Source organism: Athene noctua, chromosome 1, assembly GCF_965140245.1.
Source record: "Athene noctua chromosome 1, bAthNoc1.hap1.1, whole genome shotgun sequence".
In the NCBI taxonomy this organism is placed as follows: Eukaryota; Metazoa; Chordata; class Aves; order Strigiformes; family Strigidae; genus Athene; species Athene noctua.
Window position 1 is genome coordinate 136,392,424 of NC_134037.1, and position 26,620 is coordinate 136,419,043.

At 47.6% G+C, this 26,620-nt stretch overlaps 1 protein-coding gene across 3 annotated transcripts in view; it reads left to right on the forward strand.

The window, feature by feature from the left end:
- LSAMP (limbic system associated membrane protein) overlaps nt 1–26,620 on the forward strand; it is a 1,021,870-nt gene that overhangs the window by 697,374 nt on the left and 297,876 nt on the right. The window contains exon 2 of one of the 3 annotated variants that reach the window (XM_074897459.1): nt 6,027–6,105. In XM_074897459.1, the coding sequence (XP_074753560.1) occupies nt 6,027–6,105 (79 nt within the window). Of the gene's footprint in view, nt 1–5,698; nt 6,106–26,620 lie in introns of those variants that run through there. The other 2 variants (XM_074897458.1, XM_074897460.1) reach the window with 2 other exon arrangements.

The window sequence follows — 26,620 nt, forward strand, 5'->3', positions numbered from 1 at the left end:
AAAATTTCTGAAAAGTCCAAGCACAAAATCCCTTTATCCAGTCAAACAATGTTTTCTCTTTCAACGGAGATAATGCAGTTTTCTACCCACGCAGCAGAAAAGTAGATGAACTTCAAAACTCAGGGCTTCATGTTTAGCTGGTAGAAATCAGCATAGATCTTTTGACAGTGGTGGCGATATGTCAGTTTACAGCAATTGAGAACCTGGCCCTTGACCTCTAAATTGTCCGTACCAAGGTGATCAATTGTGAAGCTAGATCGATTGCATAGTAACAAGGTTACAAATTGGTGAAAAACAGCTATTGTTCTTGTACAGGAGGAAGTTCGGTTACAGCTCAGTGACCACACTTAGAAAGAGGTGTTGTGCATGCATGTTATCATCCACAGTTATGACCTATCTGCGTGCCCTCAGAGCAGTAAATCCTTCTACCTAATGAGGTCCTTACTTCAGAGGAAGCTTGGTCTTGTTGTATTACATGTCTGTATATGAGTCTCAGGCTTAAGCTGGCTCTGATTTTAAGCATCAAAAGCCAGTTTAATTTATAGACTGCAAAATACTCATAAAAACCATGTCTTTCTTAAAGTACATGCTGGAACACTTACTTCTAGTATTAGAGCCATTGTACACATACGTTTTTCTCAAATGGCAGAATTTTTTCCCTATAACATGTCCTCCATAAGTGCCTTGGGGATATGAATAAGCGGCGTTGATGTTCTAGTTAGCACAGAATCAGGTTTGGTAGGCCGTATCCTGTCCTTAGCAGACTTTATTTTTTTCATTTGTTTCATGGAAATTATTTCTTTGCTCTTTCCAGCAGACTCTGGCCTGGTATAGATGGAGGCCCCTTTATCGGGCAGGTGTAGCTGAAGAAATGGACAGAGTATGGCCAAAAGGAAATCTTTCATGGAGTCTGAGGAGAAGGGCATGTACCGCTGAAAGCCCACCTCCTCCTCAGTTTGCCTCTAGAGCACCTGCTACATTCAGATGATTTTCCACCTCTCTCCTAGCCCTGTCTTTCCTCATTCTCTTCTACTCCGGTGGCTCCCTGTATCCCAAGGAACCAAAGGCTGCTTAATAAATTGGGGTTGGATGCTGCCCTTACACAGCCGGGTGGAAATGTGTGTGTGTGTTTAGGAGCTGCAGGTACAGGAAGGTAGAGAGGAAGGAGAGATCACCACTCCCCTGCCACGGTCCCTTGATCTTCCTCCCCATATGCTGCAACCCCTTTGGCTCTTCCCTGTTTGTCTCCATAACTCCTCTGCCAATACAACAAAACTGCATTTTCTCTGCATGGCTGAGAAGCTTTGAGCAGGCTCTGCTGCTGAGTACAGCAGTGTATCTTGACTAAACACGTTATAGCTCACAAAACATCGTATGTTTTCGCTCATCATTGCAGATACCCTAAATAAAATCCACAGATGCTTGGACTCTGCTGGCAGAGAAGTTGTGCAGTACTCTTAATGCAATTGTGTTGGTCCTGATAGGGTCTGGAAGCTTGTGTGAGTAGTTCTCCTTGTATTTTTCAGAAACATCTTTTCCCCAGGGATACTTGGGAACAAGTCACCAGTTTTGGTGTGATTGGGAGTGAATGAAAGTGACAACAGTTGTCATTTTGTGGCTGTTTGTGGTGTGAGCTGATGAGCCTCACTTCAGCTCCTAGAGGGCAGCCATCCACCTCATACAGATGGCTCTTGCAGTTGGCATTGCTGAAGTTTCAGTGGATTGCTCTTTGCTTTTAGCCACCTCAAATGCAAAAAAACCCCACCAACCCAACCCATCCCTATTTGTGGCCAGAGTCCATGCTTTTAGTGTCTGTTGGCTCTCCTTGAAAAGCAGATGGCACTTCAGGCTTTCACAATGTCAGTCCCTGCATATCCGTAAAACTGAGCAGCCGCACAGGTAGGCAGAGGTGACCTGAGTACCGATCCCAGAGCACCCCAGCACTGCCTGTCTCAGCAGAGGTTGCCCATCCAGGGCCAGCATGAAGGCTCTCTCCTCTGGTTGGTTTAGATGCCCAGACTGTGATGTCTTCAGCACATTTCCCTCAAAGCCAGGGAGAGTAGGGCTAGCCAGGCTGTGTCTGCTTGTGCTGCTGTTTTCCTTCCAGCTTGCACATGGAGCCATCCCACACAAATAGTGTGGAAACACAAACACCTTCCTAAACCTGTCACCCCAGCGTTTCAGTGGTGCTGTACAGCCTGTGCTCATCAAAGGGTGTTGCTCTAGGCCATGCTCCCTTTGAACAGGGTGTTGTAAGTGATTTGCATTGGAGGAGGGTGATGGGGTCCCTGTAGGGCCAGACTCATGCTACCCCATCCACTCTTGAACTGCCAAGTGACAAAATATGGTCAGTCAGGCTGGCCCTGCCAGCCCTGCGCCTCCCAGGAGTATTGATAAATGGCATGAAAAGACAGCAGCATGGATTTGTGGTGTCCATGCTCTGATGGCTTACCTGAATTTTTCCTCAAGTTTTCAGAAGGTAGGAAAGTTAGAAAGCAGACCTGCTGTTTCATTATCTGCTTCCAGCAGGGGGAGATGGGTCCAGAGAGTTATTTCTTCTGGGAACATGTACAAAAATAACATTATTTATTTTACTCATGAGGCTCTCTCCTAGGATTTGTGTGAGTCCTGCTTGTTTGGCCTTTTATACCAGGCAACACCTCGCTTTTGCTTCTGTATGTTTCTAAAAGCAAGTAAAACCTATCAGCTGGAGGTTTTGTTTTTGTTTTATTTTTTCCAAGGTTTATGAGACCCTCAAGGGAATTTCTTCCTCTCCTCTCTGTTTTTTATTATTATTATTATTATTATTATTATTATTATTATTATTATTAAATAGTTATGCTATGGTGATTCTAATGAAGATTGTGTAAATGCGAAAGAAGACGAAGACTTCCCCTGTACCTCCATTTCAGTAGAGAGGTGCCTCTGAGTCTGCTGTGACACACCTCACTTTGTAGGGAGGCACAGCCACATGCAGTCCCACCTTGACTCAGGATGTTACTGGAGTCTGGGCACAAGATTCCTTCCTTCTCCCTCCCTAACCACCCCTCCTGTCGTTCTCTGTATAAAACATATTGGTGCCACTTTCCATGAACTATATTTAACTAAGCATTAAATTTAGATTTAACTGGATAGTTATTGCCTCCTAAGTAAATACTCTGAGATAAGGAAATATTTAGTGAGCTCTAGCAGTTGGGTGGCAGATGCTTCCTGCATTGCATAATAGTTAATCTTCGACAAATATGTTTTCCTTACTCTACTGGCATTTAATTAACATACAATAGCTCTTATTAAATGTAGATGAAACATATATGGGAGACCCTTGTAAAAGGGATCCATGCAACACTGACTTGCAAGAAGGGTCCATTTCTACCATTGGTCCCATCTTTATATGGGACCAGGTTTTTTAGCTGTACTTAAACTCTGTCACAAGGGTCTCTTTGGTGATGCCCATCATCTGGGATGTCAGAAGCTTGTTGGCATCTCTCTGTCCCTTGTGCTGACCATTGTCCTAGAGTCTACCAGCAGCATGGTGATCTTCAGAGCAATACCCTTGTCAGGTGAAATGTCTCTCTGCAGTAGCTTGGGAACACCCAGAGTGTGGATTAACCCGTTAGACCTTCTTGCTCCTCCTCTCTGACGCTGCCAGTTCCCATGCTCCTGCAGGGGAAATGTCTGAATCGGCTCACTCCTTGGCTTGAACACAAAGCAGTCAGCTCTTTTGCATGCGTGGCACTGGAGCAGTAGTGTCATGACCTTAACCCTTAATTTGTGGGCCTTTAACACATGCAAGGATTGTTTAAGCACTCACAGGCAGCAGGGCCTTCCCATACCAAAGCTGCAGGGGCCAGTTTCTAGGGGTTCAGAAGGCAACTGTGCACATTCCTGGAAGAAGAAAATCAATCGACGGCCATTAACTACAAAGACACTGCCACTGGCTGGGGACATGCCTTAGCCACAAATCACTGAGAATTAGGGAAGCGCCCTGGGGCGATACCCCTGCACACTTGCCTTGTGCTTGTGCTCTTCCCCAGGCATTGGCTTTAGGCTTCGCTCAGAGACAGGACCCAGGGTTTGAGGGACCTTTGATCTGATCCGTTTGTATGACACAGAGCCATTCCATATGTCTCTCCAGTTTGGGTCCACTGCATCCCCCTCTAAAACCAGAGGAGAAGCAGGCAGCGTACAAGGCTGGGATTTTCCCTTGCTGCCTAGGCACGCAGCAGCGCTGTGAAGTGCGGGACAGCAGCTCACGGCCAAGTCCCCCTCAGCTTTCCTTGCATTTGCTTCTCTGGACCCCCCCTCCCACCACCTCACCCCTTTTTGCTGCCCCCTCCCAGCCCCACCATCCCCTGGCCCCAGGAGGGTTCTGCCCCTGGAACACCCCCAGAGGCAGCTCCCAGCGAGCAGGCTGGGGGAATGGCAGGCAAGCATCCATTGTACAACCTCTAGCTTCTTCCTCTGCCTTAAATTTTATCCCGCTTCTCTCGTGGTGGTGCTGGTACGTGGGCTGGGGAAGCGGGCCCGGGTGGGCAGCATGGCCACCGGGTCCAGGGCTCAGCTGCGGGCGCTGCCAGCCAGGGAGGACAGGCCCAGCATTCACACTGAGGGCAGCTCAATGCCAGCTTTGTCTCCTGTCCATCCCTCAAAGGCTGGGAAAGGAGGCGGCGGGGGGGAGGAGGGGTGGGGGGGAGGGGTGGTGGGGAAGGGCTGAGGGAAGGGAGGGATGTACAACTGTTTAGCTGGTAAGGGGAAAGTCTGAGAGGGGGGAAAAAGCAAGGTTTGAGGCTGCAGGGGCAGTTGCCAGGAATGCTGCTCTGTAAATGAGCTAGCTGGTGGCTTCAGGCCCCAAAGACAAGTTGTTTTACACTTTTGGCCACAGCTTCTTTGCCGCCTCGCCCCCCAGTATTTTCTTTTGTGAATATTGGTTCTATCTCCATCCTCTCTGCCCCACTCCCCCCAGCCCCAGCTCAGCCTCTTTCAGCTGCTCCTGCCTTCTCCTCTCTGCTTCCCCATCTGCCTCTGCTTCCACTTCCCCGCTCTCACCGCCCTCCTCCTTCTTTCTCCAGCCCCCTCATCCTCTCCCTCTCTGCCTCACCCTCCTCCCCTTTCCACCCCCCTCTCCCTGGGGGCTTCCCCCCGCTGCCCTCCAGCCCTCATCCCTTCACTCCCTCCCTCTCCCTACTGCAGTGGCCCCCTTCTCCCCTCCTGGGGTAGCCCCGCTCCCTGACGGGGGGGTTTGCACCCCCCGGGGGGGGGTGTTGGGGAGGACGTGGAGCGCGGCTGGCGGTTCCCTCCCGCACTCGCCGCCGCCGCGGTGCCGAGCTGCCGTCTCCCGAGTGAGGCTCCCTCCTCCCACCCCTCTCCATCCTTCCCTCCCCTCTCCCTCCCTCCCTCGCTCCGCCTGGGAAAGTGGGTTAGGAAGGGAGCTCGGGGCTGGGAGGCTGCACAGCCGCGCACTGGAGCAGGACCAGCCACTCGCGCAGCCCGGCGGCGCTGGACTCCCCTTGGTCCTTTCTTTTTTTTTTTTTTTTCCCTCCCCCCCCTCCTCCCCACCTCTCTCCATCACTTCGAACGGGTCGATTTAACTGTTATTATCTTTTAAATTATTTTGCTGCCTGACTTTTTTCCTCTTGCCTTTTTTTTTTTTTTTTTAAATTGAAGGTTGTGCTAAGACTTTCTTTTTCTTTTTCTTTTTTTTTTTTTTTTTTTTGGAAAGCCTTAAAACAAGACAAGGGGGGTGGAAGAAGGCAGCAAGAGACTGAAAAGAGCAAGAGAAAGTGTCATCTAAGACGGACTGTGAAATCACCTCCCCTTCCTGGGGCTGTCTATCAGAGCGAGAGTTGTACATTATTATTATTACTATTGTTTTTCTTTCTACGTCTATCTACCCACATACACAGACAGAGAGAGAGCCAAGTCCAGGCAGTGAAACTCGACGAGACCAGCCATGGTAGCAAGGGCTCAGTCTGATCGGAAACAATTACCGCTGGTCCTACTGAGATTGCTTTGCCTTCTCCCTACAGGGCTGCCAGTCCGCAGCGTGGATTTTACCCGAGGTACCGATAACATCACCGTGAGGCAGGGGGACACAGCCATCCTCAGGTAGGGCGTTTTGCCAACTTTTCCCTTTTCTATCTGTATTATCTGTATTTCTGCGTGTGCCCCATCTTACATGTGATGCGATACAGATTTGTGCGTGTATGTCTCCGCGAGAGTGTGTGTTATTTTACCTCTCGAACTGCAGTAGCAGCAGCTTCTACAAACAAGCTCTGCTTGTGTGTTTGTGCCTTAATCTTAGGGGGAAAAAAAAATCACAAAGCTTTTGAACACTTTTTGCCACCGCTCTCCTCTGTGTAGTGCTCTGGATCAAAAGAATTGCAGTGGGGAAAGGGCTGTTTGTGTTAGCCAGCTCTCATGAACGTACATTTTCCACCAGCCCTGCAGTATCAATAGAGAAATCGAAAAGGGATCCAGCTGTGCTTGCCAGATGTTCCATTGATCTTCTCATACTTCTTTTTGCACCTATGCAAAAACTTTATGCCTGGTGCTGCTGGAACTCTCGGACAAGTTGTTTCGGGGAAACTCTGGCTTTTAATTTAATTTATTTATTTTTCTGCCCTGTAGGGAGGGGAGGTGGTATAGTAGTTGAAAAAGCTTGTGAAAAGATGGTGTAAGAGCTCTGACATTTATGAAGCTTGTACCTCGTTCGCTGTGTTGTTTCTTTGCAGGGCTAAGTAAATGGGTATATGCTGTGCCTTCGTGTCTGAGTGGTGGTGATGAGGGAGTCTTTGCACACGAAGCCTTGTTCACTGGCAATGTTGAGTGTTGTATTTCTGTATGCATCACGCAGGTTTTCTAAAGGTAGTTCTGAGGCTACTTGGGCTTTCAGTTAGGAGCGTCCCAAATAGCTGAAATGCAGTCATATTTTTCCTGTGGGTTCCTTTTTCAAATTCTGCCTTGCTCAACTTACCTGCAGTAACTTCCCTACTGAAGGAAAATTCTGTGCGTGTCTGTGCACACACTGTGTATTCTGGCTATAAAACTACTGGACATAATTTTAAATAAGTCTGTAATCTGTATGGGAAGCTGATAGTGCACAAACCCTGAAGCATCAAGGGAGCAATCCCCTAGCAAAGCTAACAGCAGCAGCAAAGTTTTCTTTCTCTTCCTCTGAAATAAATCCTGCTAGATGTCACCAAATGGTCTGCTACGTGATCCCCAGTGTCCTACATCCCCCCCACTTAATGATAGAGGGGTATGTGAGCTGTGGGATCAGGGAAGAAGGATGCTAGAAGAGGGAGATGTGTGTGTGTGTGTATATGCGTATCGCTTCTCTCAGCTCCCGTGTGCTGGGTTGTTTTGATCTTGGAATACCCGTTCAGCAGCTTCCATTCCCCAGCTCTCCAGACTTGTTAACTCGCATGTAAGATTTATCCACACAGAGTAATAGGATTTGCAGAGTAATTCATCTGCCTTGCATAGGCGATGGAAGGGGTTTAGATGCGACATGGTAAACACCTAACAAGGGGTGTTGCCTCTGACTCTCGGCTTCTCTCCTCTCCCTTCCCCTCACTAGCAATTCATATATCCCATTAACCCTTTTCTAGCGGGACTCTCAGCCGACATCCCGTTTTTAAAGGCAAATCGCTTCCATCAATCATTTATTTTGGAGGGGCTGCTCAGGCAGCTGTTTGCTGGCATATGTTTGGTACATACAGCAGCAGACAAGTCATTAAGCTCGCTTGCCCAGCCGGGGGTCACTGGATTTCGATTTCCCACTTAACCTTGGAGCTTTTGAGTTTATCTAGACACTGTGTGCTAAAGCTGCATTTGCAGCGTAGAGGGCTGAGCGGATGGCGGAGATGGTGCCTGCATGTGCAGCCTCTAAAGCATTCGTTGGCAAGCTCAACGGGGCTGCAGGGGAGAGTGGTTTCTGTGTTTGTGTGTGGAGCGCATGGCTTGCCAGTGTTATGTCAGGCCCCAAAATAAAACACCTGAGCGAGGTGATCCAGCTGTGTCAGCCAGATGTGTGCCGAGCAACACAGTTTGCAGGAGCACCTGGCCATGGAACGACTTGCCCCGAGCAATACGGTGTTCCCCTCAGAAGTGGCTGTGGGCAGTGCACGGGCTTTCCCACCCTCAACTGCCTTCCTAATCTCTTTAAGCAGATCTGGCTGGTTATATGCTTTGCACATTTCCTAGGAAGGGCGGTTGTCTCCCCTCCCTCTCCCTGGGACCATCAGTCCCTCCTTCAGAGAAGAGGCAGAAGCCAAGCTGCACGGGAAGCCAGCACTGCCACGTGAGGCTGGAAGGGGTGAGATTTTCCCCCGTCCCATACGCTTTAGGTCCTGCAGGATGACGTTTCATTCCCTCAGTTTTAAAGCAAGGGTTGGTTTGCTAGCTTCCCCCTCACTGTTTTCCCTGACACTCCAAAACATAACTCACTTTCAGACAGCCTTGCGTTTGAAAAACTCCTAGCATCTTGCTCTCCCTGCCTATAGATCCACTAGTGACAACGCAAGGGGAAAGCTAGATGGGGAAAAACCATTACATGATCTATACTAACGGTGCTCAGAGCGGGTCTTTTACCTCCATGGAGAGATAGAGATTTCTACATGGAGATCGTATCGACTATCTTTGCTATGCATCTGATTCAGAGGGAGGAGGGAGAGTCCAGGATGGTTCACCAGTGCCCAGTAGCTCCATCCTGTAGCTTGAAGGGAAAGGAAAATGTAGGAGGGAGAAAAAATTATATGCAGTTGGAGAGAAATAAAAGCAGTGTACGTGGTGATAAGGTAACTAAAACCATTTTGCTCGTGTAAATTGTGGTGCAAATTAGTCAGCAGAGCACTGGAAACAGGGTATTCTGAATGATTGTTCTCCTTTGGGTTCTTATACATTTGTATATAGTGTTACACTTGTAGGTGGAAGAATGGGTGGGTGGACTGATCTAGGAAGTGGAGAAAAATAGCGTATTATAAGCCCTAATGTTCCTAAAGCAAGCCACTCCTCTGGAGCTTCATCTACAGCTTGTTACTCAGAATAGAATTATTTTGAGAAGTTTGGATATGACTTTTTAAAGCTATGGCATTTAAAATATTCCCTTGCTATGGACTCTTAAAAAATGTTCCTAACTTTATAGTGGCTCATCTCGTAAATGACCTGGCAGCAGATTTGATTCATTTGTTGGCCTTGCTGAAGGTTGATGACTTTTAGTGAATATTTGGCATGGGGAAGTTAGTCAGGGAATTACAGAGAGAATAAAAATAGCTCGTGATAGACTATCCACAGGGAAAAGGGTAATGATCCGCTTCTCAGAGCAAGGCTGAAAAGAGGGGAGGGGTCTGAGAGCTGTAACAGGTGAGAAGGGCTGGGCAGAGTGTCTGGTGTTTGGCCAGCTGCAACCAAGAAAAGAGCAGGATGTTTCAAAGACGATCTTGTAGATCAGCGAGCCCGTCAAACTCACTAAGGTTTCATTTTTTAACTCTGTCTTCACCACTCGAAGAGGGACACTGAACCTTATTTTGAGTATTGAGAGGGAACCGTGTGCTGCAATTCTTGCCAATGTTTTGCTTGCAAGATTACAGTCACGAGGTTGTTAGGTTTTGTATGCAACTTCCCTGCTTGACATTAGGAAAAAAAGAATCCCCAAACTCCAAACACACAAAATATCCCCCAAAATTAATTAAAATGGGAAAAGAAAACCAAGCCCCAACCCCAAATCTTCTTTCTGTTTACCTGCCTCCAGCATCCCTTCCCACCTCGTTTGCCCTGCAAGTGTTAGATGAGCAAAGGCAGGGACCCTGTGCTTTGCTATGCACTTTCAGCCTAGGGAGAGGATGAGAAAGAAATAGGGGGATGTTGGCTAAGCCAAAACATGTGCAGTAGCAAAGGGCAGCTACCGCAAACAGGGGAGGGATGGAACTGTCCCACTGTGTTGTGTTTGGCCCTTGAGATGTATTAGAAGCAAAATGGCAATGGAGTCCATGCTGTGGGATCAGGTACCTGCACAGCACATCAGGTGGAAAGATCAGCTTTCTCAGGAACCATCACAGCAGCTCTCCCCAGACTGCTGTTAAAGCACTATTCTGAGGGTGTCAGTGGGATTTGCAGGTTGCCCAGGGCTTTTAGTAGCCCTGGCACAAAGGCAGGTTTGGCCTTTAGTGACTTCTGAAATGGAGTTCATCACTATCTGGAACCAAAATGGGTCACATCCCCATTCCCATCCACTCAGTTACACCAGTAAAAATCCACTAAAGCCCAAGGGCGCTGCCAGAAATATCACACTTGTCTTTGGGGCAGATTCCTGGGGACTGCTAATAAAGAGGTACAAGTGACTCATGCAGAGCTTAAGCTGCTGAGCGCTGCTCAGATGATGTTCAGCCCGTTGGAGAACTGGGATCTCGCCAAGGCCAGAATTTGGCTCATTGTTCCTGAGTTTTTCCAAGCATCAACTTTTCATCAAGAATTAAATCACTCTGATGCTGATGCACTGATGAAAACCAACATTTAACTGAGTGCAGTTTCCATTTTCATCAGGTATTTTTAAATAATAAGAAGTTTCAGGCTAATAGCACATTTAGGAACTTTCATCCTAATGGGTACTTAGTTTCTTCAAGTTACATGTGTCAAAGGATGGGCTAGAATCAAATTACCAGCGGTAACGATAGCACTGTTGGTGTAATCCTGCAACATAAGCAATTTATGCAAACTCTGTTCTTGGCCTCCCGGTATTTTGCTGATATTCTACACATGGAGCTATGCTAGAGGACAAAGGCACCTCGGGCAAAGTAGCAACACAGTACCACAACAAAGTTTATGCCCTATGCAGTCTTTTGAAAAGAAAAGTAAAAGCTGTTCAGATTACACTTACAATTAGCATATGATTTATATCAGGGAGCGCTGAGCTGAACCCTTTGCTAGAAATGAGAATAGGCATGTTCAAAGGTATAATGCTACATAATAATACAGTCTTGGCAGTAAAATTGTAACCTTGATTATTACTAGTATTGTTGTGGCAGTTAAAGGCCACCACTAAGTTGAGGCACCCTTTGTATTAAGTGCCAGGAGAGCACAGAGTGAGAGATTCCCCTCTTCCTCAGGGCGTGAGGGCTATTAGATGGGATGGGCAGAGCCTGGGGGTGGGCAAGAGGTGCCCAGAGGTGAGCAGACTCGCCCAGGGTTGCACAGCAGGGCTCAGGCACACCCAGCCCAACGACCTATCCATTAGCTTGGGTTGCCTTTCAGCTCAGCCACTCAACAACCCAACAAATGCGACAAATGAGGTTTCCACAGTACGTCCTCATTGGCCCTGGTATTGACGGCAAGTCCCAAGTGCTCTTCTCTTTCTCTGGTATACAAAAAGCCTTCTTTATCAAATCTAGTGTACATGTGTTGGGAGAGGGTATGTTGGGATCTGTGCAAAAGGGGCTGTACTCTCCTGATGCTTTCCTTTTTTAAAAAACAAACAAACAAAGCAACAAGAAAAATATAAATGTAGTAACAGATGATGTTGCAAAACTTCCAGGTCTGGCAGCAGATGGTGCCATTATATGAAGGCACACATGCATACATAGATATGTGAGTGTGTGCACATACATATGATAAAGAAAGTTGCAATATGTATACAGTCAGAGGCTGGTGATTAGCATCTCTCCTTATATACACACAATATTTATATAGAGCGTGCCCAGTGGTGAGTGAGGCCCTTGCAATACTGTGTTTTCTACAAAGTGGGACTAACCCATCACAGACAAAGGTGGAATGGAAATCAGAAAGGGAAAGGCTCTTTCTTTGGTGAAATTCTGTATGTTTAGTAACACTGTATGTATAATTTGCATTCAGAAAGATGGAGGAGGAGAGACAGTATCAGACTGTATGGCTTTAACCTCCTCCCCTGAGTCTGCACACACACTTCAGTTTGCAGCTAAGTACCATATGTTTTCCTGCTTGGTTGGCATTAAAATTTATATAGTAGTATGTGTTACCTGGAGTGTCTCAGAGTTGGTACCTCTTCCACTCCCCTCCCCTCCCCAGCAGGTCATGAGGAAAGACCTAGTCTTAAAATAGCTCGTAGTTACTGGAATTTGCCGTCTCATAACTACAAGTTTTCAAAATATATATTACACGTACCTGCCCTTTACATCCAGACCCACAGACATCTGATTCTGACAGAGCTGCGGGGCCACAGCTCACTGCTGATGCAGCAGCAGGGCTTCAACAGGCTTACTGTGAGGCTGAATATAGCCATTTTCATTGAAGGTACCTAGTTTTGTTGTCCATCAAAATTCACTCTGGCTTGTGTGAACTCGTGCTCTGCTGGAGTAAGTGCAGTGGAGGGCACAAAGGTGAAGTCAGGAATTTACTGAGTTTTCTTTTACTCTTCTCCTGCTGAAGAAGAAACGAATGTGATTTTCAGCTGAATCTGACACCAAAGCATTTGCTTCAGGCTTCAGGCACATCTAACGTGCCTGGTTTTATGGTAAGTAATGGGAACTAATAACGATGAGTTTCACCTCTGCCTAGGAAACAGCTATTTCAAAATAATCTCAACAGCCGTTCTCCCCTGTGCATGTATATTTCTGCAGATTTTTATTTGGAGCAACTCGGTTGTGTGGGAGAGGCGGGCTGTGACCCCAGAGTGCCCCCACTGTGCTTGGCCCTGTGCAAAGAGAGGAGAAATAGCCGTGCCACAGCTCTATTGATTTCGCTGGGATTGGGTTTTTTTTGGTCCAAGCTAACTTGATGGAATTAAGCCCGCTCAGACTGGGCTGGAGTTCAGCAGATACTTTACAATAACACAACTGAATGACATTTGGGGGGTGTGCGCTGGCCTGTGCCTGTGTGCAAGTGTGTGTTTCCTTACGTTTGTTCCCGTTTAAAAATGGAAAGTGTTTTCTTGTGCGTAGTTGTACAAATGCTCATAGACTTCACAAAGCTGAAAGTGTTGTATGGGGAGAGGCAGCACTGCCTGATGGACAGGATGACAGTCCACTTGCTTGGAGGTTTGTGTGGCTTTTTCCAGCTCCTGGGCCTCGGTAACCATCGCTAATGCTGGAAGTGTCCTTTTGCTTCAGTGTGCTTCAGTTGTTACATCTGTTGAGGAAAAAAACAGCAAGCAAACAGAATATTGCATCTGAGGCTTGGTGGTTACCGCCGTGGTAGATCTGGCTAACACTATCCCTTTCCAGTAGCAACCTGAACCGTTTTCACTGCTGAAATTTGCATTTCTGTGGCAGAGGGAAGTAGTGAAAGCCTCTGAAGAACAGGGAGGTTTGTGTGCCAAACACACCCTCCCACCCTCCCATAAGAGGCGAGACATGCCCGAGTAGTTTCTCATCCCGGGTGCTCTCCTTAGATGGGTTCCTGGAGGAGCCCACTGGATTTACAAGAGGGAAGGAAAGGGCCAAGAGGCCTTCAGCTTCCCAAACACCAACCCCTGTGCCATCCATTTGCGAAAGAAAATAGGGGTGGTCATGCAGCTGAGGAGCTGCTGCTCACAGTGCCGCTGCACCCCCTCCTTGGGGACAGCAGGGTGACCACGTTGGAGGTGCAGCACTGTCATTGTCCCTAACGTAGTGTGACTCAGTGAATCTGTGACAACAGTGCCTCGCCAGGGGTGGTGATGGTGCTTTTCCAGTGTAGGAACCCAGGAATACTCCAACTGCGCACCCAACGGTACCTGCATGGCAGCTACCTCAGCGCTCTGCTTTCTCGCTCCCTCCGTCCCAGGCTGGTTATCCACCCTCACATGGGACCAGGCAAGGGAGCCCACGACTCCGAGCTGCACGTCCGTTCACTTTTTGTGCCTCGCTGTGCAAACAAAACCCATGTTGAAATCCACTGGCAGGCAGCATCCATGACTTTGACTAGTAAATACAAATCTCTCCCTCACTGTGTGTGTCTCTCTCTCTGTTATTAGGCTGACAGGCACTTAGCCAATTATCCAGTCGTCGTCTCAGCTGTATTTATGGATGAGGAAGAGACAACTGCACACAACTCTTGTCTTCAGGGCTTCAGCTGAGTCTCCCTTGTGTGCTGTAGCCTTTTCCTTTGTGTGAGCTGCTTAGGACGCTCAGGGAAAGAAACCAATGAAGGGGATGAGTTGAGGAGAGGGAGGGGGGGGAAGCGGAGGTGAGGAAAGGGGTCTGCTCCCCCAGGCCAGGCGCCTGCCAGAGCTGTATTTGTTTGCCATTGTTTTTGTGTTTAAATTTGTCAGAGTGCACGTGCCTTTGTTGCGTAAGGTTGTGGTGGATGGGAAACATGATGGCTGTGAGTACTTGCAAAGTTGCTCTGCCTGTGACAGGGCCAAGAGTCAGGAACTATGCAGCAGCAGACTGCGAGTCTGTGCCTTAAAGTCAGGGGGCCACATGTGCGTGAGGACGTAATGTGAATCTGTGATTTGGAGCCAAGAGGTACCCCTAATCCCTAATGCGGTATTGAGCCTAGAACACATAGCCTGTGCTGGCTCAATTGTTTACTCCAAACAGCAAAATTTAGGCAAATAGCACTGAAGTGTTCCGTGAATATTTTCATGAATGTTAAAAATGAATTCACTTTGGCTGCAGCTGTGCTTCCTTTGTGTATGTGCATGTGCATCTTTTTTTCTCTCCCCCTTGTGAATAATCAGAGTGTGAGTTTTCCTTGGCCTGGCATTCACGGACAGAACGTTTTTAACAGGTTTATAGTTGAGCAAACAAAGTCTCTAGCTGCAGCCCCTGCAGCTGGAAGTCTCTGACTGTACAGATTTGTAGACATGTGCCCCTTTCTCCCCCCAGATACTAACTTTGTGTGTACACCTGTGGTGCTCTTACAGGGGGCTGCTTGGGCAGTGCTGGACATGGGTCTTAAAACCCCTCATCAGAGCCCAGGTATAAAAGCGGTTGAAGTGAGATGTAGAGCTGAGCTTGAGCCATAATAATTTATGTGCATGTGACAAGACAAAATTACCTTTAAACTCTACACCCAACCAATCAATCTTAGAGCAGCCTGTTTTTGCTCGGAAAGGTGCCTCGGGCCAAGCCTATCAAGCTCAGAAAAAGAAAGGTTAAAATGTTCTAACATCATTATCTCTCTCTCTTTTCCTTTGGAGGAGAGGAGCCACAGTGACAAAGCCTAGCTGACTCCTTCACACCAGCTCCTTCGTAGTGAGCCCCATTCCTACCCCCAGCCCAACAGGAATCAAGCAGGAATTTGTACACACTCAGGTTCCCCTGTTTATCTTGCCAGGGAACAGAAAGGAGAGCAATGTAACAGAGGGGACCAGGCATAAATAAGCATGCTGGAATTGGAAAATGCTCAAGAGAGGAGAAAAACACCACCGCTACAAGGTAGCAACTCTGCTGAGTGCTGCAGGTAGCACAGGGACTTAGGAAACTCCCATCTGTTCCGGGGTGTTGTCTGAGCTTGGAGAAAAGTGGGATTCAGGGAGTGATTACTCCCTGAAAAATTATTGTCCCTCTCTGCCAAATACAATATAATATGATCTGTAGTCTCCCTGCCTGCAGCTATAGAGCAAGGAGTCTGCATCAGCTGAGGCAGTTTTTTACTGGAGCTTTGTGGGGGAAGGTGCTTTTGAGCCCCCCCTCCTCGTATGAGCAGGGGCGGGTGTGTGCTGTGATTCATTGGGGCCTGTTTGTCCCTTCAGAGCAGGCAGGTTTATTAGCAGTCCCCTCAAGTAAAAGGTCAGGGGAGGTTTTAAGCTGGTGGAAGAAGATGAGGAGGGACTGCTGCAGCCTGCCCTCCCCCTTAGCCTTTGGCATGCTGGTTAAACAGGGATGGTCCTTCCCCAGGCCCCTGCCATTTCTCAGGCAGACTCTGTCCTCTGCCTCCACCTCCATGCGCTGACCCCACAGAGTTAGCCTGCCTGCTTAGCAGGGCTCTTGTTCTGACAGCTTACGGGGCACCCACACTCTTCCTCCCCTTCCATGGGGACATCTCCCACCACCTCCTCTTTCCTCCCTGAGCAGCAGAACCTGCAGGGACCCCAGTGCTTAACCCCAGCCACAGCAGATCACCCTTTTTCAAGTAACCCCTTTTGGACGCACTGGCTGCCTTTCCCTAGGCAGCCCTGCTGTCACCACCCAGTTACCCCATGACCATCGGGGTGTCTGGCAGGACTGCAGAGAGGCAATTGGGGCTGAAGCAAACGTGACAGAGCAAACTGCTTTCCGGAGACCTTTGAGACACCACGGAAAAATGACAAACACGTCCTCACAGTTGCTGGCACGCCACCTGCTTACACCCACATGGGCGTATTTTTCTGATTCTTGGATTATACTGCTATTTAAATGAAATCACCCCTGGCTGTGGTGGGGCTGAGATGGGGGTGCTGGCTATGTGCTCAGACAGGCCTTTACATCTGCAAGCAAACACCTTGTGAAGAGATGACTTTGGGTCCTGTGAAGCACAGATCTTCTGATAAGAAGCTAAGCAGATGCAGCCCCTTCATAGTGATTTCCCCCCCTCAACTTTGCCACTAATAGCGGTTGTCTGAATGGAGCAACTTGTTTATGGGGAGTATCGATAGGGGCAGGCTCCAAGTAGTACTGGCCTCGTGTTTATTGGAAAAAAATGAAACAAGACAAAGAAGTATCCTTAGTCAGATTGCCTTTCTCACCTGTATGCTATATAAGCAGCCATGATTTTGGGCAGGAAACAGTTCAGGGCAGCATATGGGGGCAGTACCCCTTGGAGTGTGCTAAATGTGGGCTGCGATAATAAGAGATCCCTTCCTAATGAGGAACAGAAAAGGAGTTACCTCCTTCACCAGCTAGACCCACTTGGTAGGGCCTGTTGTTATTATACCTACTGCTGAGACTTGGACTGAGCCCAAAGCCTTGGAGTTGTGCACATGCTGTACCTCATCTGCCTTCCCTCCACTGCCATCCTTGGCTGTCTCTTGCCAGCAGGGAAAGGGAAGAGTGTGTTCATAGAGATTTGTCCACTGAGAGAGAAAGGATGGATAAGTTCATCAGAGAGACAGAGCTGAAATCTCTCTCTCCTGTCTCCTCTCTTGCAAATCACACCCAGCTCCCTCTGTTTGGCACACTCCACCATCCAGCCTGCCACCTTGCTTGATGAAGTTGTCTGTCACATCTCTTCCTTGCCTTCTCCATCTCCTCCCTCCTTTGCTTTCTCTCTCTCTCAATCCATCTCCTCCTCACCCTTCACCCTCACCCAATACACGTCCTTGCTCCTGACTCCAGCCCCTTCCCCTTCTTCCTTTTCTTTCTTTCTCTTTGTTCCACTCTGATCTCCTTTGAATTTCCCTCCCTCTGGACCTGGGAACAAGAATGGGGGGCTGGGGGAAAAACAGAGAAGGTTGAGGGAGCACCACAGTGACTGCAGTGCCCTGGGTCTTCTGCTGTAGATGATAGAGCAGACTCTGAGCTCTCTTGTTGGCCATGGCCCCTCAATCAGTGCTTTGTATTCAGGCTGGGCCTGCAGAGTAGCCCCAGTGTATTTATTTTCTGTTCCTACACAGAATACCCACTGCCTGTTTGCCTTGAGAGCTCACAGGAAGGCGTGTGTGTGGGAGGACTAGAAAGAAGTGGGGGCTGTGCCACCAGTGAGGCTTTTTCTCTTCCTAGCAGGAGTGTAGCTGGATGCCTGTTGATTCCAGTGATCTGCTTCTGATTTTGATTGCAGCCCAGGTTGGAAATAGAGTGGAAGGAGAGCCCATTCTCATCGATGAGGTGGATGACAGACAAGAGCTGAGGCTGCAGGCTGGTGCCAAAGCCACCTTGCCTCTGTCAGCAGAGGAACATACTGCAGTGCTTCCTTGGCGTGCTGTGATTCTGCTGCTGGAAGTTGGAAGGAGACAGCTGGGGTTTCTTTTCCCCTCTGCTGTAGCTCTTTCTTGGGTGAGAAGCTTGACACTTCTGCATGATGCTGACATGGGGTGACACAGATCTGTGCTGGGGTTCAGACCTGCAATATTCTTGTGCAGGTGGCAAAGAAGTCAGATGCATTTAGAAGATGGTGGTGGTGTAGTGCTATGGAAAGTCCTTGATGTTCAAAGCGTCAGACCTCTCTGACCTTGAAGGGAGCAGCAGGTCTTTAGCTCGTGAGTCAGGATCATTGCAGCCAGATTTGTCCATTGCAGGAGAGGCTTTCCAGGAACTCTGGAGACAGCCCCACATGTTTGGCAGGGAACCATAAGATGTTACAGAAATCTAAAGCCAGCTGCTAGTGCTGTGGCAGGGATGTTCCTCGGTGCTGGTCACCCTTTATTAATCCTCCTTTGGTACTTCCTTTTTGTGCAACTGGGACTCGGAAGCCTTTGTGCAAAGGCACAGCATCCTGGCTGCTTTTACACCTAAGGGAAACCTGAGATTGGCATCCATAATCAGGAGCAGAAGGTGCTGCAGGCAATCTGTCTTCCTAGCACTGCATTAAACCCAGTTTAGTTCTTTCAGCTAAATATCAAATTATCTGTCCACCCACACATCCTCCCCACTGCATCAACTGTGCTTAGCGATGGGCCATCTGTAGGACTTTTACCCGGACAAGGGGGTCCACAGGGGTTCTTGCGTAACATGCTTTGTGCGTATTCATTGGCCTTTAGAGTGGCATTTTTTTCCATTCCTATTCTCCTGGCTGATCTCCAGTACTGGCGATGAGTCAGAGACATGCAGGTCTGTCCATTTGTAAAGTGTGTCCCAAGGTGGAGGAACATGTGCAGCTTTCTTCTTACCTGAGTTGGGAAGTGGTGCATAAATGCAGGCCACGTGGGTCAAGGACCTCGGACATAGTCAGCTCAGTTAACTTTTTTAATGCTTTTCTTTTTTTCACGTGGAGCTCAAAGTGGGAGCAGCATCCATCTCCCAGGGAAGGGCACACAGCAGATTTTACAGCATCTTACAGTATCTTACTGGATGCCACATTGTGTTCTGCTCTAGCTGTGTCCCTGATTCGGGGATAGTGTTTGTTGCTTGCTGATCACTGTATACACTGCAGTACAGTCCTGTGTCTATTTGGGGTACTTTATGTTTTTAGGGATATGTGGACCAGTTGGATGTAGTCCAGAAGAGAGAAGTGGGAATAATCAGAAGTCTAGACAGTATAGTCACTGAGGAGAGATGGATGGAAATGGGGCTGTTAGGCCTTAAGAAGAGAGGACTAAGAATTAAGCACAAGATATGAATAACAGCATTCAGATATGTAAGCTACAGAAGAAAGGAGTAATGTCTTCTGCAGGAGAAGACGAGGAAAAATGGTTTAAGATTGCAGCAAGAGAGACAGGCTGAATGTCAGTAAGAACTCTGCAACAGTGAAGACAGCAAAACATTGAATCAAACTTCCTTGGAAGGCTGTGTAGCTCCATCACTGGAGGGCTTTAAGGACAGGCTAGACATGTATGAAGAGTGACAGATGCCACAAATGACAGAAGTAGAGCTGATCCATCCTTTGCAGAGAAGAGCAGACTAGATGGTTCCTTTGGGTCTCTTCCACCTCTGCTGCTCAATTCTGTCCAGCCTTCAGGCTCAGAATGGCAGAAGCATGGGCAGGAACACAGCTGCAAAGTTCAGAGAAGTGCCTCAGCAAGAAGCCAGGTGGGCCTGGCTGGGAGGTTCTTACCCATTTCTTCTGCTGATTGCCTTCTCCCTTCCATCCCAGAAGTGTGGTATGCTCCAAGGAGTCTGTAGTCAGTGCCACTCTAGTCCAAACATATGACACTTAACCAATCTGGCAAACAGAAGCAGGAATCAGCGTTAAGACTATCCCTAAACCTGACTTTCTTTTGGAGGGGCTCAGTTCTTTTTTTCATCTGCTGCCCTTGGAGGGCCACAGGACCCTAGAGGATGTTTTCCCACAAGTGTGATAGGAAAAACAAGTTGAAGGCTTAGTGTTTTATCCTGGGAGAATTTGATGATGTTGCTGAATGTTCACCTCATGAAGCTTTGTCAGCATGTTCTGCTAATGAAATGTCACCTTTCCCTGGTGTGACATCACCTTGTGCCTTGGGATATATGCCCACGAGACTCAGGGTCTACCCACGGGGTGGATGTGGTACAATATGTGAGTGCTACTGGGGTTTTTCACCACGGGGAAGGTGGCATATGACTTAAGACACAAAGCGGGGCAGGCAGTGAGCCTTGCAACCACCGAGTGTCACACCTTAAGCAGTGAATTGAGTGACTTACACATGAAGCAACCAGAAGACGCCAGTGCAGTGAGGATGCAGGGGAGAGTAGAGAAAGAACGTTTTAGGAGGGGAAGGAGGAGGTTAAGAGGGGAAGAGCTGTTCGGGAAGGGGGGGCAGAAAGAGCACGCAGGGGCCTGCTGTAGAGTTTGGATTAATGTATTTGGTCTTAATCTTCTTCTGGCTGTAGTGACCCAGGCTGTTGATAACCTGGCCAGGCAAGCTGCCAGAGGCGGTCTCCATTGCTCACCCATCGTCCACTCTCATCCTGTCTCCGACTCATGTTTTCTTGTCAGCATTTCTCTCCCACAGATCGATTCCTCCTTGGCTCATCCCAGTGATTTTAAGCATAGAGAGAAACTTCCTCTCACTGGTGAGAGATAATCAAGCTGAATATTACCCATCTCTGAAGTGCAGGCAGCCCGTGAACAGAGCCAAAGTCAATATCTTGGCAGATGTTGCCTTGCATTGATTTATCTTCTCCTGGAGCAGGGTAGATGGCCTCGAAGAAGGCAGCACGGTCACCTGGCCAAGCCCCAAAACATTTGCAGGCTACATTAGCTTACTTGATTTGGTCTCAAGAAGCGTCTCTCCTCAGTGTCTGGGGGTAGAAGAGTGTGGTGCCAAACTCACAAATCCTTCCTTTGCTCCTGTGTTCACATTGGTGTTACTTCTGGTGCCGAGACAGATCCTGGGCTCAAAGCACCGGCTCACGGTGCTGAGCTAAGCCAGCCTCATTTACTGGCTTAATGGAGCAAGAAAACAATTGTCTGTGGCACTGCTGGGGCAGGGGAGAGGAGCAGGAGACAGATGCCCCAGAGGGGCCTTGCTGTTTGAGGGTTTCCCCTTGTGGAATGTGTCGGAGGGGGAAGCAAAGGAGAGGAAAGTTCTGTGAGCAGGGAGGGAGCAGCAGGACTAGGGGGAGGCGGGCAGGGCCCTTCTTCAAGCCAAATGAATTACAGCCAGGAGATTGCTGGGCAGGGTAGGATGAAGGGGGGCTGCTTGCAGACGGAGGGGGGGGTGGGGGGGGTGGCTGGCAGCCGGGGGACCAGTTGCCAGGCAGGAGGACAGGGTCAGAGTGCTGCTCCTGGGCTTCGCCCTGTCAGGACGAGCAGACAAAGGTGTGTGATACTACCTGTATACTGTTCCAGTTCCCAGCTCCCCAGCATAATGCACTCTCTGTTTTCAAAGACCTTTGAGCTCTCGGCCTACATCTGGGAGCTCCAGGTTTGGCTCTGGCAGGAAAGGGCCTCCAGCGGAGCAGGCGGGGGGGCTTTTCAAAACCGCAGCTAAAGAGAAACCATCTGTATGATCTCAAGTAACAGACATTCACATGCAAAACTCGTCCCTTTTGGTACCATCCCCTTCCCCTCAGCCCCCTTCCCCAGCCCTAGCTGAGCCCTTCACAGCTCCTCTCGACCCACCCTGCCTCTTCCACGCTGTAGCAGATATATACATATACAACATCTTTGGTTCTGCAGTTTCCCCGAGGGTCTGGACAGATGCTGGTTGTCTTCATGCCCAGTTGGGGACAGCAGGAGTAGTTATAAATAGCATCAATTCCTTGCATAGCAAAGAGAAAACTTTCCCCTAGAAGTCCATCTCTCTGCTCCCAGGACTCGCCGGGAGGTCTCTTAAATGTCACAGGCCGTTTGCAGCAGATAGTACCTCTGGAGGCTTCCTGTGGGTTCAGGTCTTGGATCCAGGCAGAAAATGGAACAAGTTTGCAGAATCTTTCCTCTCAACCTAATTCTTTCTGTCTGTCCTCATCATTTTTATGTGAATGGTACTTTCTGTTCAGAGGAGGCATGGGACTGAAATAGGAGAAGCTGCAGAAGTGAGCGCTTTAAGATGCAGAAGCCTGATGTGCTGGGGAAAGAAAGAGGTCTGGAGCAGCAGAAGGGGTGTAACAGTGCAGGGGCAGAGCTGGTGTGGGGAGCCCCAGCTTGGGAGAATTTGGCAGGAGGCAGGGAGGGGGCTGCTGTTACTATCACGTGAGACATGCACATTAAAAGCGGGCAAACGTTCCTACAAGACAGTAATATGCTTTTCCAGCACTAAAAGTTCCTTTTGCTCCCCTCTGGGGTTGATTTGCTTCTGCAGGAATATATACTACATAGAGGAGCCAAAAGCAACCTGTTCAGAGGCACAGTTGTTCATCCTCCCTCTCCCCTGCTCCCTGCCCACAGGCAAAGAGTAGTGTGTAACACCCGTGGGCAGATGAAGCCCGTTCCATCTCCCTGGCTGACTCCAGGCTCCGTCCTGCTGACAGCAGCTGGACATCCCCACTGCAGCACTATTTCAGCCTTAGGTGCTGCTGGAACTTATGTTTGCATCAGCAACTGTTCCTTCACAGAGGGTTTGTGGCTGCAGGGGCTGCACTGTGCTTGCCAACTGAAGATCTCCCTGCAGGCATTGCAGGGAGAGGCTCTGGTGGCATATGCACAGTGATATTTAAATCAAAATTGCTCATATGAGGTTCAAGGAGTAATAGGGAACAGTACCAAGACTTGGATATCCTCCACCTCACGCTTGCCTCCCAGCGGCTTCCCAGTGCCTCACGGAGGCCCAGTTTGGACTGCTGTTGTGCCATATATTATGCTGTCGGCCCCCGTTTGTGATTTCTGCCCTGTCCTTGCTTGTTCTCTGGGTTCCTTTGTGTTTATTATTCTAATTTATTGAGTTACCTGGAGTGTTTTTGCAGACACCAAGGCTGCTTTGCAGAAATTAATGATTGTGCATTCTGCTTGGTGGTGCCTCGTGTAGACTTTGCTTTTATGTGATGGAGCTTAAAATATGCTCAGAGAAAATGAAAATGTTAACCTCTATTAAAAGCATACATAGATAAGTTGTTGTCAGATCTATGCCAGAGCACATGAAATTACTTTGAGATTATTTAGCTCAGTAGTCCCTGTCATTTCTGAATCTCAAAGTATTTTAATTAATTTCACCTTTGAGTCAAGTCGCTATTAGTCTCCCTGCTTTGTGGTGTGAGAAACCGAGGCTCAAAAGGAGATTTGTCTCAGCAAATTAGTGGCTGGACATAGGTGACCAAAATCTTTGCAGGCTGGAACCTTGGTTTATAGGTCCTGTTCAGAGCTGTGCTAACTTAACTGGCTCAGGGTATCACATGAATGGCTCTTAATGTAATGCAAAAGCAGGAGATGGTCTCGTCTCAGCTCTGGTCAGAAAGCCTGGAGCTGGCAGTTCCAGTTCAATGGAAATGAAGCTGTGTGTAGGCAACACTCAACTTATGTCGTCTTCCCTAGAAAATCAGTGTTTGCATCTTAGTGTCTCTGTCCGTGAAATGGAGATTCTGGTCCAGAGAACGAGCATCCTGGTAAAGGAAGAACCTACATTCATGCATCTCTGTAAAGGAGGCACAGAAGTCAAGAAGACAAACCTACGATAGCAGTGAAAAGTGTTTTGTTGGTTTTCAGTGCACTTCTTTGCTTTTCTGGAAAGGAGTACAGCAGGATATCCAAAAAGGCAGTTACAAAGTCTGTAACAGCTCACTGGGCTCTGTTGGGAAGATCTAGTTGGGGTCACAGGAAATGACAGACCTGTAAATCCTGGAGCGATGTCAGTGGCAGGTCCTTTCAGGGACTGATATTGTAAATCTATTGAAACAAGCTGTCCCCTAAAAGTTTACTGAGAATGAGTGCATTCCCTGATGGGTCAGCGCCAGATCCAGCATTTTGTGGAGATCACTTGGAGGCACTAGGGGTGACATGATTACAGGGGCGAATTTTTTGCTACTGGGATAGGAGCCATCTGAAAGGCAAGTTTCTTTTCAGGTCCTTCATGAGCTTGTTAAAATGGGTAGATGATAATTTTTCACTCTTGCCTGAACACTTAAAAATCCTTAAGAGAGAGTGCTTTTCAAACAGACTCTTGTTTAGCATATATGAATTTCCTCCCAAACAGAAGAATTTAAGAAACAGCAGATGATAGCAGAACCCTTTTACATCAGTATCTTGCAGTTTTTAATTTGCATTATATAAGAAAATATAAAACCCTCCTAAGTGGGCAAATATGCAAAATCGTAGAAATAACTTGCTGATAGGAGAAATTTCTGTGTCCTGGACAGATTGTTTTCTGCTTGTAGTCTGAATTAAGAGGATGGTGGTATCGCTGATGTTGGGGGGGAAGAGGTAGTGGGGAGGAGTTTTCCCATCATGTATGAAGTGACCACTGACATTCTTGCAGTTCCCATAACCATATTGTACTCCTTCTAGGGATAGCATTTGACCTGGGTATTATCTTGTGGCAGTGAGTTCCACAAGTTACTCAGCAAATCCTCCCCAGCCTCAAATGGATAGCATTTCAGTTGCATGGGATGCTCCCTAGCTTTATCAGGGTGTTTGCCTTTGCTGTACTCTTTGTTATTTTATATATCCCCTACACTATCCAGCCTGATTTGTTTCCTCTTTGAAGCAAAAAGCCCCAGTGTTTTCAATCTCCCTTCTTACAGAAATGTTGTCAGGCCTCTAATTCATTGCTGTCACCTGTCCCTGAACCCCTTTTATTTCTATTGCATCTTTTGCAGATAGAATGACCTGATGTGGGACATTGTATCGCAGTGCAGTACTGCACTTGGCCTCATTTTTTCTCTTTGTCTCCATGCATCCTATTATTATGTTTGGGTTTTTGCCCATTCTGAACAGAGGGTTTTAATGAGATTGCCATACATGAATCTTCATTTCTGAATGATTACATTTAGTTTGGAAGCCAACGAGGTAACGCAGATAATTCCTTCTAGAACGTGCATCACCCAGCATCATGTGCCTGATCCAGCTTAAGACAGTGTACAGCCCAGCAGAATGCCTTTTTCTCAATTGTTTGTCAACAGTCTATGTGCTGCTCCTTTGTACTCTTATTTTATGGAATTATGCTCTACCTTTTTTTCTTAAAATTCATTGTTTCTTCAAGCGGTCTTATTGCCTTCCCTGGAATCTTTGAGGTGATGTGTCACCTCTGGTAATGGCATAAGAACGCACCCATGGAGGGGTCACTGTGCTCTGCTCATCACTTAGGCACGGCCACATCTGCAGCAGGACCCTGCAATTATTAAATGGCAGCCGGTTTAAGACAGGAAGCAAAGAAGAAGAAATTATCCAGTTGGAACTGCAAGGAGAGTTTGGGAAGGAGGACTGTAATTAAACTAATTGGAACTCAGACAGCACTACTGTCTTTACACCCAACACCTTTGAAAAGTGTCAAGCGATCTTTGATTATAAGCAGTCATTTTGTTTATAGTCTTATCATTAAAAAAAAATGTTGCACAAGGACCATATTGTTTCAAATATTTAGTCCTGTGAAGATGGAAGATACTAAGGAGTATCTTTTAGTAGAGGAAACCCAAAGCCACCTGACAAAAACCTTTGTGAAACCTATCTTCCTGCTGCACCAGAGCATGGTAATATCCCCAGAACTCCACCACTCGGCACACCATTCAAATGAAACTCTTCAGTATCCTTTAAAGGTCATTAGATTATTTGTTACAGGTGAGGAAGTAGGAGAGAAAGTATTCAGGTGGGAAGAAATGGGCATGGAGACTGGTGAATGAGACATAGCCATAGAAATCGGAGCTAGAAAAGGAGGAATATTTAGGAGGAATATTTAACATGCACTCCCTTAAAGCAAACTTTTTTTGGCTTGCCTGTTACTTGGTTACTTACTAGATGGCTGTGATTCTTTCAGTTGAACTTTATTTGAGCTATATTATTTCATATGGAACAAGAAATCCTTTTGCCTTGTAACAAACTTCTTAAACCATGTGACTGACCTCAATTCCCGGGAGAGCTTGCTGGAGAGTACAAATGTGCAAATGGAAAGCATTTGCACAAAATACAGGAAAACCGCTTGCTGTGGTTTTGACTGAAATATGCTTTAATAAGTTGGTGGTAGCAGAGACTGAGATCACACAATAATCAACAGAAATCCAGCACTGAATAGTTTATTTGCTATTATTTTTCCCCTATTGAAAATAGGGGGGGGGGGGGAATTGGTATACTAAGTCTGTGTTTCTGAAGAACAGTAAATCCAGGTATGTCTCTGTATTAACAGCCCCTAGTGGTTTTGATTTCCTAGCAGTAATTCCAACCCAGTGTGTAGTTAATACAGCCTGTTGGTATATACTTCCCAAACTCTTTGGAGTGGATGGAGATATGCGGGCTGTTAGGATGTGAAATATAAAATCCGCTAGATTGATAGCAGTGGCAGGCTTCAAGGTCTGTCTTTGACCTTCTAGGAAGAAATCCATCCTGTGTATGTCCAGTATGCTACCTGCTTCCCCTCTTCTGGGAGGGTGCAGCTGTGGAGCTGGGCAGAGACGGAAGTCCTTCAGATAACCAGGACTCTGGTACATTACAAAATAAAACAGCCTTTCATAGTAACAACATCATCTTCTTCCCACATCTCCTTTCCTCCCAGAGAGCAGTTCGCCTCCCACTCCACCTCTCTAAGTTC